The sequence below is a fragment of the Cajanus cajan genome, chromosome 7 (genome assembly GCF_000230855.2).
Source record: "Cajanus cajan strain Asha chromosome 7, NIPB_CcT2T_4, whole genome shotgun sequence".
Classification (NCBI taxonomy): domain Eukaryota; kingdom Viridiplantae; phylum Streptophyta; class Magnoliopsida; order Fabales; family Fabaceae; genus Cajanus; species Cajanus cajan.
Window position 1 is genome coordinate 40,247,475 of NC_138523.1, and position 15,634 is coordinate 40,263,108.

Here is a 15,634-nt window from a genome sequence, read left to right on the forward strand (position 1 = left end):
CCTAAAATTCAAACTCAAAATCATCAGTGATTAAGGTGGAATAACTCTTTACCAATTGATCTACGTACTTTTCAATTGAGATATTTAGTTAATTTGATATAATATTATATTTTCAACAATTTATTTCTTAGAATTATTCTTAAAACAATCGAGACTTCATTCTCTTAATATTTTTTTATGTAAGTAGTTAATACATAACCACTAAAAAAGCTATATTTATAAAACAAAAATAAAGCGATAGTTAGTTTAATTTTATATAATAAAAAAATCAAAACAAACTTCTCAAAAAAAAAATCTTATAAAAATAATCCCAAATAGTTACATATTTGTCAAAGAACTTGTAATCAATTGATGCTGAAGCTTTTAAGATTAAGGTGAAATGACGGTCTTGAAAATGTTGTCCGCTTCCATTCCATCATGTGTGCTCTCGCACATTCAATGCTACGAATAATTAATTAGTTGACAAATGCAAACTATTGTCTAAGTTCTAGCACAAGAATAGTCACTCTGTGCATCCACTAAAATAAAATAAAAAAATAAATAAATAAGGGATAATTATTATCATGAAGTAGCTAGTATTGTAAAGCAAGTAATTAACTTGATTTGCCAGGTGAGTAAGGTAAAAAAAAAATACTCCAATGTCATGAGAATTTCTTACTTAGATTGGTGGTAGATTAAATATAGTTCAACTTATATTATGCATCAACATCAACTATTAATCAACTTAAGTACATAATTCAGGCTATTGATGACCTGAACATATTTTAAAACATAAATTACAAGTAACAAAAAAAGTAAGCTAAGAACAATCACAAGTTAGCCTACAAGACAAACGTAGAGTATTTCTAACATGGTTTACAATAGCATCGACATGCTCTACATAAATATGTTCTGACCGTCAATTTTTGGAAAGGGATTCTTCAAGCTTTTCTTTCAACTGTATAGCAGCAGCCTCCCCTCCCTCAGTTCTTATGGAGAATGTATGAATTATTTTATCGTCTGTAGTGGAAACACTGGAGTCTTGAGCCACAATTTGATGCTCCCTGAACGTTTTAACCACACCAGAAACAGGGTGAATCTCTAACGGGCATCTCACTGTCATAACTGTGTCATCCTCTCTATCATGAAAATCCATATCTGGCAATGACAACTTCTGGTCCTTATTGTTAATCATGTTCTTCTCAGCTTCCAACACCTTGATCTTCATCTGGAGATCAGTGATAAAGGTAATGGCATCACCAAGCAAAGATGCCTTGTCCATTTTAGATATGTTAGGGACAACCGCTCTCAACGCATAAAACCTCTGGTTAAGCTTCTCGCGTCTTTGTCTCTCTGCTTCAACATGGTTTAGTGGTTCCTCTCTCCCATTGGCAGGCTTTCTACCTCTTTTTCTGGGCTTCCTCTCATCTGCATGAATTGAGGATGAGTCTTCATTACCAAGATCTAGACAAGGACCCCTTCCTGGAGCATTGAAATTCCCAGCCATCATTTGATTCAATTGAGGGAACATTTTCCCTTCATTGCTGTCACCTAAAGTCCCATTGGAAGAATTTCCATAACCATGGTTCACCCCTAGTGCTTGAACTTCATAGGAGTCCGAAGTGAAACCAGGATCATCTTCCACCTTTGGGGAGAAACTAATAGTTATGGACTGAGATTTTGTATCCCCCAGGCTTAATTCATGCCCAAAAATCTTCGGAAACACCTTCGCTTGTCCCGGACTGGATTCCCCAAATGCAGTCCTGACCATCTCCACAACACCCTGCTCTTCAGGCAACATTTCAGGCGAACCGAGCTCAACCACCCCCGTTTTCAAAGGAACAAAGACAACAGTTTGAAGACCAGCCAATTTCCCTAGAAATGATCTAGATTCTAATTGGTTCAAACAGCCAGCAGCATCAGAAGCCCAAATCACTTTACCAGACTTGAACGAACTGCCGGGGCCACACGGCAAATCAAAACCAAATATATAACACATTGAGGTTAAGTAAAACATGAGCAAATCAGACACCTTATCCAATCTTGCATAATTGGCCTCTTTTGACACAAACCCCGCAAAGCAGGCATCAAGCTTCTGCAGCACCTTCTTTCTCACTTCCTGCTCATCCTCCTTCCCAACTCCATTCCTCTCCCCTTTGGCATCACTGCAATGCCCATCACCCCAAACCAAGGCAGAACCACCAGATTTCAAGCCAGCAACCTGCCAAAACACAGCATAGTTCCACTTGGAACCCTCAACAAGCTGGCTTAGCCGGTGGCGGAGCCCCACATCGGCGCCGGCCGACGGAGCAACCACGCCGGAGAAGACATTATTGGAAAGTGCTGAAATAAAGAAGGCAACAGCCTCTGCACCCAACACAGATTCCAACACACCCTTGTCTTCTTCGCTCACACACAACTTCTCACCAACCATCTTTCTTCCTCCCTCCTTCCACAATTAATATCTCATAAATCTCAAAACCAAAACTTTTTCCAAACACCGCTTCACAAAGATCTCACCTGAGCCTAAGTATCCGAAAACCCTAAATTTGCAAAAATAACCCTAGAATCAAACCCTTGAAAAATCTAACTAAAACCCACAAGTTGTGAAATTGGCTACATGGGTATTCCTAATCAGAGATAACGGATGAACATGATGAAGAAACTAACTTAGTGTGGAACTCCAGCTTAGTGGGTCGTAACCCCAATGAAAAGTGTTCAAGGGAGAAGAACAAACAAATTCAGCTTAAAGACAAAAGCGCGGAATTACCTGAAGGGTATTGTGATTTGGCGTGATGGATATGAAGAATTAGAAAGGTTGAAGAGATTTGAGTTTCATAAAATCTGAAAAAGAGGTTCCGTTTCAGATCTGGAATGTTATTAAGGCTATTTGTTCTTCTTTCTTTTTTTATCTTAAAATTTAATATTTCATATTTCATATTTCATATACCGTGCTACCCGTACTTGTTATATTTCTTGTGAAGTCTGAATTCCACAATGGTCCACAAATATCCTTGGACTCAATATTTTATAATTTATATATTTTAAAAACTTTAAAGAGACACAGACATATTTATTTATACATTATTTATATAAATATTTTATATATTAGTTAAGTAAAAAAAAATTATGTATATTTCTTTTATTGAATATAGTTTACCCAGTATTATACTAAAGATTAATTTATCCTTGTATTTTAAAAGTTATTATTATAAAAACTAATAATTTTAACTATATAATAATTCATAATTCAATTATAATGTAAAATATTTATACATGCTGATATATTTTAATTAAATTATTATTTTAATCATATAAATTTTTACCTTAATCCTTAAAAATTATGATTAATCATATTAATTTTTATTTATGAGATGCATTAATTCCTAGAAAAATTAATGTGACTAATTTTAATTTCTAATGATTTTCCATTCTTAAAATCTAACGCGTTATGTGTCTATTACCAAAAATTATGAAAAATAAAAATAGCACCAAACTTTTTAATCAATTTCAAATAATTATTTTCATAAATATGGCAGTTTTCCCGTGACTTCTTTCAGTGGTCAAGAGAAGTGTACAATTACTGTTCATAGAATAATAATATCTTCTGTCTTATTTCAAATTAATTTTGCAGAAATTTTATATAATTTAAATTCCAAAAATATCATATTTTTTTTTAAATTATTTTTCAAAAAGATGTTTGAAGTTACCAGATTATTAATATATTTTTCTTTTCAAAACATAATTAACAAAAACGAAGACTTTTAAAAATCAAAACAATGCAAGTAATATTATTTTATAATTAAATGAATACCAGTATTGTAGATTTTACAACGCACAGGATAAATATTATTTTATATATAGATTTAATTTATAACTAATATTTTAGCATATTTTAATATTTATTATTTATAACTAAAAATTATAATAAATTATGTATATAAAAAAATTATTATATTTAAATTATATTTTAAATTTATGATACATGATATATATTATAAAAAAATATTTCTTGTATCATAAATAGTTATAATAAATACAAATTGAAATAAATATTAAAAAGAGAAGAAAAAAACATTATCGTCAAAATATAAATTCTAAAATTATTTTCATAATAAATAACTATTCTAATTTATATATCGAAAATATTTATAAAAAAATAATATTAAAATAGTTTGTCATTTTTTTAATAATGAAAATAATAAAGTTAAAAAGTATTTTTTAATCAAATTGTTGGACATTTTCCTCAAGCATGTGTATTAAAAAGTGTCGAGTTGTTTTGTTTCAACTTAACTAATATATTAGATACTTTTGTCTTTGAAATAAAGTTTTATCGTCTATACAATTTTAGTAGACACAAATGTGATAGTTTTGTATATAGATGTAGTTTATGTAATAAAAAAATTAAAGTAATATATATATTTTAAAAAAATTACTAATTATAGTATTTGTTATGATAAAATAGTATTTGAGTGATTAACAAAATTCGATGTAATTAGTAGATAATTGAGTTTTTTAAACATATTGACAATGAGTTTGATTTCTTCATTGTACATATGAAAAAACACTTTGTTGATAAAGACAAAACTCATTTAGATGATCTCTATATATCAAAAGAAATTATTTTGTCATCAATCGAAATATATTCTACATTCACTCATAAATAATAATAATAATAATAATAATATTGTCACTATGTAATTGTATATTCCATCAAGCATATGAATCAATTAACACAAACTTATTCTAAATAGGAACATACAAATATGTTAAATAATTAGAGAAAAAGTTTTGTCACTCATAATTTTTAACTCCAACATGATTGTGTCTTATGGAGAATATTTGTTATTTATACAAAAAAATGTAGTTATATATTATTTAATAATTAATATCACATAAACATGTGATAAACATGATGATAAAAATAAAAATAATAATGATAATGAATTGATAATTGTAATAATTTCAATGGTAACAATGATGTACAAACTAAAAATACTCAAACTAATTTTTCAAAAAAATGGATTGATTAATTAATTAAAAATGTAGTTTAGTCAAAATTTACTTATAAATTAAATTAGATTAACTCAGTCCAATTCAATTATATTTCGACCAATTGAATCGAGTTAAACATGTTACAATTAACTTAATTATAATTGAATTAAATAGTGAGTTAATGAATTTATAACCAATTAATTGACCTAATTCCAATTAAATATAATATTCACAATAAAATATTATATATGAGCTTGGTTAAAACATGTTTTCATCTTTGTAAAAAAAAAAATAGTGATCATATAATTTATATTAGTATACTTCAAATATATATTGATAATATAATTTATACTTTATTTTCTAAATTATCTTTTTTGATATAAAAAACAATTTATATATATTTATATTTAATAAATAAATTTACTTATCCAACTTATCCTCGAGTTGCTTCAAAAAGCACAAATTTGATATGGTATATTTAATTATATTTCATTAAATTGAGTAATAAATTATGTCAGATCTAACTCATTTACACTCCTAATCATTCAAACAAATTGTTATATGAAATTTCATAATTGACATCATTGAATTTTATTTGACTTGATGATATTCTAAATAAAAAAATAAGTGCTCATATTTTAAGAATATAACCACTAAATTAAAAGTTTTAATTAGTAGATCAAACTTACAAATTTTTACAAATTTTAGAAAATATATTATAATTTCTTAGAAGAATGCTAACAACAGACTCTTTAATATACTTATCTTAATACAGTATTTTTTATTGGTTAAAATTTATTGAAAATCACAAAATTAAGAATGATAGTCATTAAATAAGGTGCGGGACCCACAAAATTTTGTATTTTTCAATAAATTTCAACCAAATAAAAAAAGTGTGTTAAAGAATATCATTAACATTTTTCTACTTCATTATATATATTCAAATTAATGTATAATATGTTTTTATAAATATATGTGGAAGCCATTGATCTCCTATAGACTCTTCTTAGGCCAATGTGATAAGAAGTCATACTTCCTTATCGAACATAAAAAAAAATGACTACTATTATATATTTTAATAATCTTACGATCATACTGTTAAAAATCAAAATAAAATCTTATGATGTTATTAATTTTTTTTTTTATAGAAGACCTTATTAACTACCCATGAAATAAAATTACCTATTACTAGATATTAATATTTTAGTTTGTGTATTTCATAGACAAAATATTTGTTATATATAATTACAAATTATAATAAATAATATATACAAATAAATATTATATTTAAATATATAAATTATATTTAAAATTTGTATAAATAAATATTTTTAAACATATAAATTATGTTATAATATTATTTTAATTATTGATAAATTATTTAAAATATTGTAATTTAGTTCATAAATAAATAAGTATGATAAACAAAAAATTGAATTAGATAAATTTTTTTTTAAAATATAAAAATATCATCTTCGAAAATAACTCCTAAAAATATTATTGTGCAAAATATATATTTATATTTAATATATAAGAATTGATTTTAATAATTACTAATAGATTCTTTTTAACTGTTTTTTTTTTGAACGAGGATACAGAAGCTAACAAAAGCCCAAATTATAGGCCCAAAGGCCTAAAGAAAATGTAGTTGTGCACTAAAGGCTGGAACACTGACACTACAGCAACACAACTCAAGAGTGAGAAATAAGTCAAGGCCCAATCCCTTATAATGTCCATCACCGACACAAGCAAAAGTGAAAACCATAGAAATATTATGTATAAGTATATATCTGCGATGAAAAAATAAAATCAAAACATAAAATCAGACTTTGAATATAAATCCTTTAAAAAAAATTAAAATACCTATAAAGAAAAGTCTATACTTACATTGACACTTGTTTTTTCTTATCACATAGGAAATATATAAACACTAAATATTTCAAATTTTTATATTACCAAAGAATCTATAAAATATATAAATCGTCTTCCACTATTCTTGTTACGTTTCAATTCTTTTAATTTTTTAATATAACATATTATAACTATATTTTTATGGCAATAATATTAGTGTTAAATTTATTAAAATAATTATTTATTATATTTTATATGATTGTAAATATATGTGAAATTAGCAACTTTAACTAAACATTATCTATAAAATATTTTGATTATAAAGCTTTTTATAAAATAAATGCATTAAATAAATAACAAACCAAAATATTATCAAGATTCAACATATTTTGTCAACCCAAATTAAACCCAAACTTGGGTGCACCAAAAGTCCGTTATGACCATAGCTAGTAGGGATGATAAGACCCTAAAGGTACTTCAAAAATATCCGCAAACAAGAGTATATTTATCTACAATTTTACATCAAATGGGTGAGTATATACCTACAACATTGTGCAAGTATGAATTCCGGTCTATTACTATAATACTTATCCCATCATATTCCACTTTCCACCTTTTATATATTAATATAATTAAATAAATAATATATATTTAAGGTTTCAGATTTATAATTTAAGTCAATTATATTTTTTATTTTAAGACTAATTACAAGTCTCTAACGGTAAAGAGAAACATTATATCTTATCCCATTTGCTTCATGAGTCATGATTGTGTGGTGTCTTTTTTTGTATATGTGAGTAGTCTATGAGTTAGTTTAAGCTTTTTTATTTGTATGAATCATGACACTACCAATGACATTATAAAAAATTATTATATAGTGACATATTATTGTTACTAAAAATTATTATTACCTACTGTATTATCCGTACCGCTATGCCGAGTTCCAGCTCGGCATCACAGTGCAGGACGACCTCGGATATGCACCTCAGACACGCGCTGGGCGACCTCGACCAAGACGAGGTCCGCTACCTAAATAGGTCATAACTGATCTCAGGCCCAAGGCCCAAGAAAACCCTAATTCACACAAAGGTACGTACGTGCATTACTTAAACGAGACTCATACTCATACAAACCCTAACTTTGGCATCGGAGTCTCTTTTGCAGGTACCACTCCCATCTTGGAACACCAACGTACCAGTGAAGGAGGCTCACCGATCTTACTTGGCGGATCATCTCTACAGCAGATCTCCGGTAAGAACACCTACATTATATGTTGGTATCTTGTTAATAAGTGTAGGTATAAGTTATAATGATACACAAAATATGTTATTGAATCTTATTTAAAATTAACATTAAAATTGTGTATAGGTGATACAACCATGCAAAAAAGGAGGCACACACACATGTATGAGGAGCACCAAGCTGGGCAAAGGATTTTGTTACTTAATATTTATTAGATAAGGATGTTAGTTATCATTAACTTATCCTCTATTATTAGACTTTATCAATTAATTAGTTGCAGGAAATACGATCAGATTATGTTATCATTATTTATTTCTTTTAGTTTATAAATATGGATGTAAACCTTTGAATAGATATGAAAAAGTTTATTTCCCAAATACTTGTGTGCACAAGTCCAGAGTTTCCAAGTACTCAAAAAAGAGTAACATTGGTGTTTTCGTTGAGTTTCTTCATCTACAATGGCTGATGGTACACGCTTTGCAAAGATTGAAAGTGAACTTGCTCGTATGGAGACAAAATTGCATGAGGCTAAAGAACATCAACAAAGTTTTCAGGAGAGCATCAGCACACAATTTGCTCAAATGCGTGAATTGATTGCTGCACAACACTCATCCGGTGCAAAGACCACACCTCCACATTTTGTGCATCGCTCAAATCACATATCTTTTCTAGAGTTTAAACATGAGATACCCGCATTTAATGGGGACGACATGGATGATTGGCTATTTTGAATTGAAGAATATTTCAATGTTTCAAATACACCCATGGATCAACGAATTAAGATAGCTTCCTTCTACATGGTCGGGCTAGCCTACTGTTGGTATAATTGGGGGGTATTTGTCCAAGCAGTGCAATATCATTTTGGCTCTAATCTTTACGAAAATCCTCAAGAAGCATTGAAGTAACTTAAGCAAACAAGCTCAATGGCAGAATATCAAAGTCAATTTGAAAGGCTCTCTACCAAATTTTTTGGTTTATCTAAAGCATGTCAAATTAGTTTTTTTGTGGCAGGATTAATTGAGTATCTCAAATGTCAGTTACGTTTCGCAAGACCAGTGACATACCTAGACACTATGGCCTTAGCCCGCTTACATGAACAAAACCATTTACCCCTCCAACATTCCTTGAAACTTTCCTCACCAATCATCTCGTCACTTTTCAACTGTCCACGATCAACCTTACCACCTTCTTTTACACCCATACCCAAACCACCCTTCCCCGTACTAGAGAAATCACTAGCTCCTAGCATTCCATCTAATGTCACAATGCCAAAAACCACCCCACCAACTAGTTCCCTATCTTCAAATAAAAATCCATACAAAAAAATTACCCACTGAGTTGCGCGAACGATGTATCTAAGGACTTTGCTATTATTCTAATGAGAAATACAATCATTCTCACAATTGTAGAGCCCAATGTTACGTCCTCTTAGCCCTTGAAGATTTCACTGAGGTGTTTTCCATTCTTGACATTGATAGTCAAGGTTTAGATGAACAAATCGTAGAACCAGAGGTGAGCTTCAATGCCCTTTCAGGAGAATATCACCCCTCCACACTATGACTTAAAGGTTTCTATCAAAGCCAGTCCGTGAATGTGTTGGTTAATAGTGGCAGTACTTTTAATTTCATTAAGCCCTTAGTTGCACAACACTTGCATTTATCATCTTTGGTTATAACCTCTTTCAAAGTATTTGTGGTTAATGGTGACTTCATTTGGTGCAACACTAAGAGTCACTACAATAAATGAGCTAAATAGTGGAGGTTATTTTTACGTTTAGTGGAGAGGTAAGCTGTAAAGTTGAAGAGGGAAATTCCAGATTTTGGGATTTGTTTTAGAGGGAAATTTTTTTGGAAGCAGAAACTGGAAAAATAATATTTAATTAATAGAGGTTATAAATCTCTGCAAATTAAATAAAAAAATTGTAGTTTTTAATAAATTAAGGAGGTTTTTGAAACCTCTACAAAATAACCTCCACTATTTAACATTTTTTTTTTGTAGTGAGTTCTGCGATTTCACTAAGCGTACAAGGTGTTTCCTTTACTGTTGATCTCTTTCATCTTGATATCACTAGTGCAGATATGGTGTTTGGTGTAGCATGGCTCAAAAGTTTACATCGTGTCCTCATTGATTATGATCTTAATACTATAGATTTTATCTACTCGGGTCAACCAATAGTTCTATATGTTGAAACCTTGTTACAGGTCAACCCCATTAATAATACATGCGTTAAAATGTTGCTCCACAATAATAACATTCTATCGGTGTGCCACATGCAACTAAGACCCAATCCCATTGCTAACACTCCAAAGGATTTTTCAGAGCAAGTGCAATAGTTGTTAGACACGTTTGCATTGGTCTTCAGTGAGCCCCACTATCTTCCTCCTCCACGTGAGATTAATCACCAAATTAATATGGTTCCAGGCTCTAAATCGGTACATGTTCATCCATACAAATACCGTCACTTTTAGAAAGTAGAAATTGAACGTTTAATTGCTGAAATGCTTAAATCTGGCATCATCCGTGACAACCAAAGTTATTTTTCTTCTCCCATCCTTTTGATTAAAAAGAAGGATGATTCTTGGAGGTTCTTTGTTGACTATCGAGCACTTAATGCAATCTCTATACTCGTGATTTCTTTCCTATCCCAACAATTGAAGAAATCTTGGATGAACTGCATAGTATTGTTACCTTTTTCTAAACCCGACCTATGATCGGGTTTTCATCAGATTCATATGCACAAGGAATAGACATTGGTAAAACTACCTTTCACACACATCATGACCATTATGAGTTTCTTGGGATGCCATTTGGTTTCACTAATGTTCCATCCACTTTTCAATCAACCATGGATAAGGTATTCCAGCCTTATATTCATAACTTTGTGGTCGTTTTCTTTATTGATATTTTATCTATTCAATGGTTTACATCCATATTTATAAACTAAAAGAAATAACTAACATTAACATAAATCTAATTATATCGATTGCAACTAATTAATTGATAAAGTCTAATAATAGAGGATAAGTTAATGATAACTAACATCCTTATCTAACAAATATTAAGTAACAAAATTCTTTGCCCAGTTGGGTGTTCCTCGTACACGTGTGTGCCTCCTTTTTTGCATGGGTTGTATCAATAGGTATATTGTGTGTGTGTATATATATATATGTGTGTCAAAAAGATTTATGTCTACACATGTATTTACAATTATACTTTTTGTATGTCATTGTATGTAATATTTCTTATAGTTAACACATGACTATATGACACCATTGTTTACTTGTTTGTATTTGTATTTTTTTTTTAATATTATGAGTTTTACTTTTAAGATTATGTTTTAATTATTTTATAATTATTTTTTAATGTAACTGTTGTAATTGTTTTAATTAATATTTTACTAAATTATACTTTTAACTTCTTTGTTTTTATCAATCCATAATTTTAATTTTTTTATATTTAAATTAAAGATATTTATTTCTCCTATTTTATAATATATAAAAAATTTTAATTATACTATCAATTTGATATGCATTCATCATTAAACTTTAACATTAAATCAAATTTGTATGAAGATTCTCCTTCTTTATCAATCTTGGGCCATGCTATCTCCTTATTTGTTCCCACAACCTAAGGCCAAGAACTCTTGCCTACAACAAAAGTAAACGATAAATAATACTCTTGCCTACAACAAAAGTAAACGATAAATAATACGCACACGTTAATTAAATAAGCTATGAATACAGGCTGCATGTATATATGTGTGATTAATTACCTCAACATATATATATTGGAGTTGCCATTTTGCTTTCTGAGTACGTTATTGCTCTTCCTTCAATTTTCTCTATTTGTAAATTTTTGATCCCAAGATTTTATATGCGTAATTGTTGCTTATATAATATATATATATATATATATATATATATATATATATATATATATATATATATATATATATATATATATATGAGGGTTATAATATTACCGATGTAACTTTTACTAAGTGTTACACCGTTCAATAACTTTATATTAAATGCGAATTTTGTAAATCCAACAGTTAGATTGAAAATTTATATTACTTAAATCATATTACAAAATTTTATATTAATCCAAGATGATTTGATACTTCTTCAATTTTATAAAATAATTTTATATTAATCCTAGATGATTTGATACTTCATTTTTATAAAACAAAAATTGACATAATATATTCATTTCAAAATATATTAAAATATGAACACTTTGATCACCTTCAAGTTTAATTTTAACAAAATTTGATATACACGTATAAAGTGATATGAACTTTCAATCTAACGGTTGAATTTACAAAATTCACATTTAATATAAAGTTATTGAATGGTATAACACTTGATAAAAGTTACACCGGTATAATTATAACTCCCTTTCATATATATATATATATATATATATATATATATATATATATATATATATATATAATTATTTATCGGGAGTCCTAGCCCTAGCCCCAAGGTAGGTGTTTAACTTGTTAATAGCAATTTCACCCCCGAGAGTTTGTCGTTGAATTGATTGTTATATGTACTTGTTTGCTCTCTAGATAAACTTTGACTTCCTTCAATAAATTTACAACTTTCACATTCACAAAAGGTTCATTTTGGAATCTAGGGAGCGGATTTCTTTAACATTCTCATGATTTTGCTCATTTGTATGTGTTTTAATTTTAATTTAATTGCAGTTAATTTGTTACTCAAAACTTTTACTTTATTGTAAATTTTATCTTCAAATAATATTTTTGCAAATTTTTCTTTTCAAAATTTGAAATGTCACAAATTGTACTCTTATGTCAATTGTACACCAAAATATAAATGAAGTATTATATTTAATTGCATTTTGTACATCCAAATTTTAACTTTGTTAAAAATTTTGCCATTAAAATTTGAGTCCTTTGTCATATTATATTTAACATAATTTTAAATGATTATTTAAAATGAGATATGCAACTTTAAAATAATTTATCCTCTAGTTTTACGTTGATCAATATAGCTCAACAATATTGTACTTAAATGTCTAAGGCATTCTTAGGATTTATCATCTCATAAACACAAAAACATCTTGCACATAACATATTCAACACAACTATCAAACGACCTACAACTCAACTCAACTTTGCTTTCAATTAGCAACTTACAACATAGTTATCAACATACAACATATCAACTTTTAGCATATAGACTTTATTAGCATACAACATTATCCATACAACTTATTTATCATCATTTAATTATAACACAACTTAAACAAGTGTTCAACATACAACTTATTCATCAAACAAGCAACCAACTCAATTAGAGAAGAAAATTATTTGATTAAGTTCCCACGTTAGGCATGAAATCTCACGCTAAACATCAGGCTTCCAAAGAGTCATATAAATTTTTTTTGAAATTTCCTACAGTAAGCGTGAAACTCACGCATAGCCTCAACCTCCCAAAGGCACACCCAAGCCCTCATGCTTAACCTTAGTCTTCTAGAGGCACATCCAATCCTCACGTTAAGCGTGAAAAATCATGCTTAGCCTAAGTTTTCTAGAGATACATCCTAATTCTCATGTCAAGTGTGAAAATTCATGCTTAGTTTAACAAACCCCAAAAACTTCTGCTAGTTGAAGAACATCACACTAGTTAAGAATACCACCAATCTCCAAAATTCTCTCAACTTATGCAATAATATATCCATGCAACCTCAAAATATTCTATTTAAGAATATTAAATAATTTAATAATTTATCAAAATAAATATATATTCAATTGAGGTTTAATGACTCGAAATTCAAATATATACAATTTAATGCTAATAAAATATCTAATTACTTTTATTTTATTTTATTTTTGAAAAAAATCTTTTATATACTTAAAAATAAAGATATGTAATATATTAACGTTAAATAGTGAAATATAATTAATTAATTTATATTTTTAATTAAGATTTAATAACTTGTAATTTAAATATATAAAATTTAACATATATTTATAATCATAATATATTATATACAATATATAGTATATATCTTTATAATATAAATAATAATAATATTACGTATAATAAATGTGATTTTTATAAAATAGCATAATTAACCTTATTTTGGTCCATGGTCTAGATAGTCACAAAGTTAGTATTAAAGAGTATAGAGACGACATTACACAACTTCTCAATCTCGATTTTGTTTCAATTTTAATATTAAAAGAACGCATAAGGAATGTCAATGAGACGGCTAGCTTTATGTTATTCGTCCCAATTGATAAATGTTTTTTTCGTACTTTTTTTCACATTCATCTTATATGCATATGTGAATATCTATTAAACAAATATTTATATATATTTTTTAACATTTATGGTATCCGTAATTATCTAAACTGATTTTCCTATAAGATATTGAGGGATTCCATTTATACACCTAATAATATTAAAAAATTAAAATTATTGAAAACTAAATTTATTTTAATTACACCCTTTATTTATTGTTAATTCAATTTTTTATACATTCACTTATGATTAACCACTTAAAATAAAGGATATATTTAAAATATAATTTAAATTTACTGTATAATTATCTAATATTAACCATAATAAATACCATATAATATATATATCTCTATTATATTAATATATATATATATATATATATATATATAGATAATAATAATAGATGCATTGTTATAAAAGATCATACGTAACCTTAATTTCGATGAAAAAATTAATACTGCGACAACTTTTCGTTTTTATATACAAAGATGACACATAATAAATGATTTTCTCCTCTCTTTTATATATTCAGGGCCTTTGAAACGAATAGACGTGTCTCGAGTTCCATACAGATTACTTCTCAATATAATATCTTTTAAATTTATTAGAATTTCATGTACTGATTCTTGAATACCTACTATGATAGAATATTCATGTGGTATTTTTTATGATTTTAAACATGTGATACAAGTTCCCTCTATTTCTTCGAGTAAAACTCTTTGCATTGCAATGCCTATTGTATTGGCTTGACCTTTCATAAGTGGAGACAGAATAAAGTGTCCATAATATCTATTTCTGTGATGTTTGAATTTTTCAAAACTCCATGGACATGCAAAAGAGAAATGTTATTCCCACTCGGACCAAGACATAACTTTACTTGTTCAAATAATAATTAATAATATTTTAAACATTATTTTTAATGAAAGTGATTTTAGAAGTTCTTTTATTTTTTTATCAGATTATTTATGAATTAAAATTTAATTTCTAAACTAAATTGTGAACAATTAAAAATCATCTTGTATAACAATATATATTATTTATCTTAATTGTATAATATAATCTATTTATTTGAAAATATTTATTTATATAAATTTTAAATATAATTTATATATTCAAATATAACATTTATTTTAGTATATAATTTATTAAAAATTTAGTTATATGTAATACTATTAATTTTTTTAAAAAATAATTTTAATTGTAACGACTCACTATAATCACTACATTATGTGAGATCACCACAAGTAGCGAAAACTAATCTATTCGAATTGTAAAAGTTTATTTAACAG

At 27.8% G+C, this 15,634-nt stretch overlaps 1 protein-coding gene across 1 annotated transcript; it reads right to left on the minus strand.

The window, feature by feature from the left end:
- Positions 1-670: 670 nt before the first annotated feature.
- On the minus strand, positions 671-2,908 carry LOC109812083 (basic helix-loop-helix (bHLH) DNA-binding superfamily protein). Its single transcript, XM_020375950.2, has one exon. The coding sequence runs from the start codon at positions 2,411-2,413 to the stop codon at positions 899-901; it is 1,515 nt and encodes a 504-aa protein (XP_020231539.1). The 5' UTR covers positions 2,414-2,908; the 3' UTR covers positions 671-898.
- Positions 2,909-15,634: the final 12,726 nt, after the last annotated feature.

Bases quoted from the DNA above. Each gene is read 5' to 3' on its own strand.
- LOC109812083 (XM_020375950.2), bottom strand. From the start codon at position 2,413: ATGGTTGGTGAGAAGTTGTGTGTGAGCGAAGAAGACAAGGGTGTGTTG.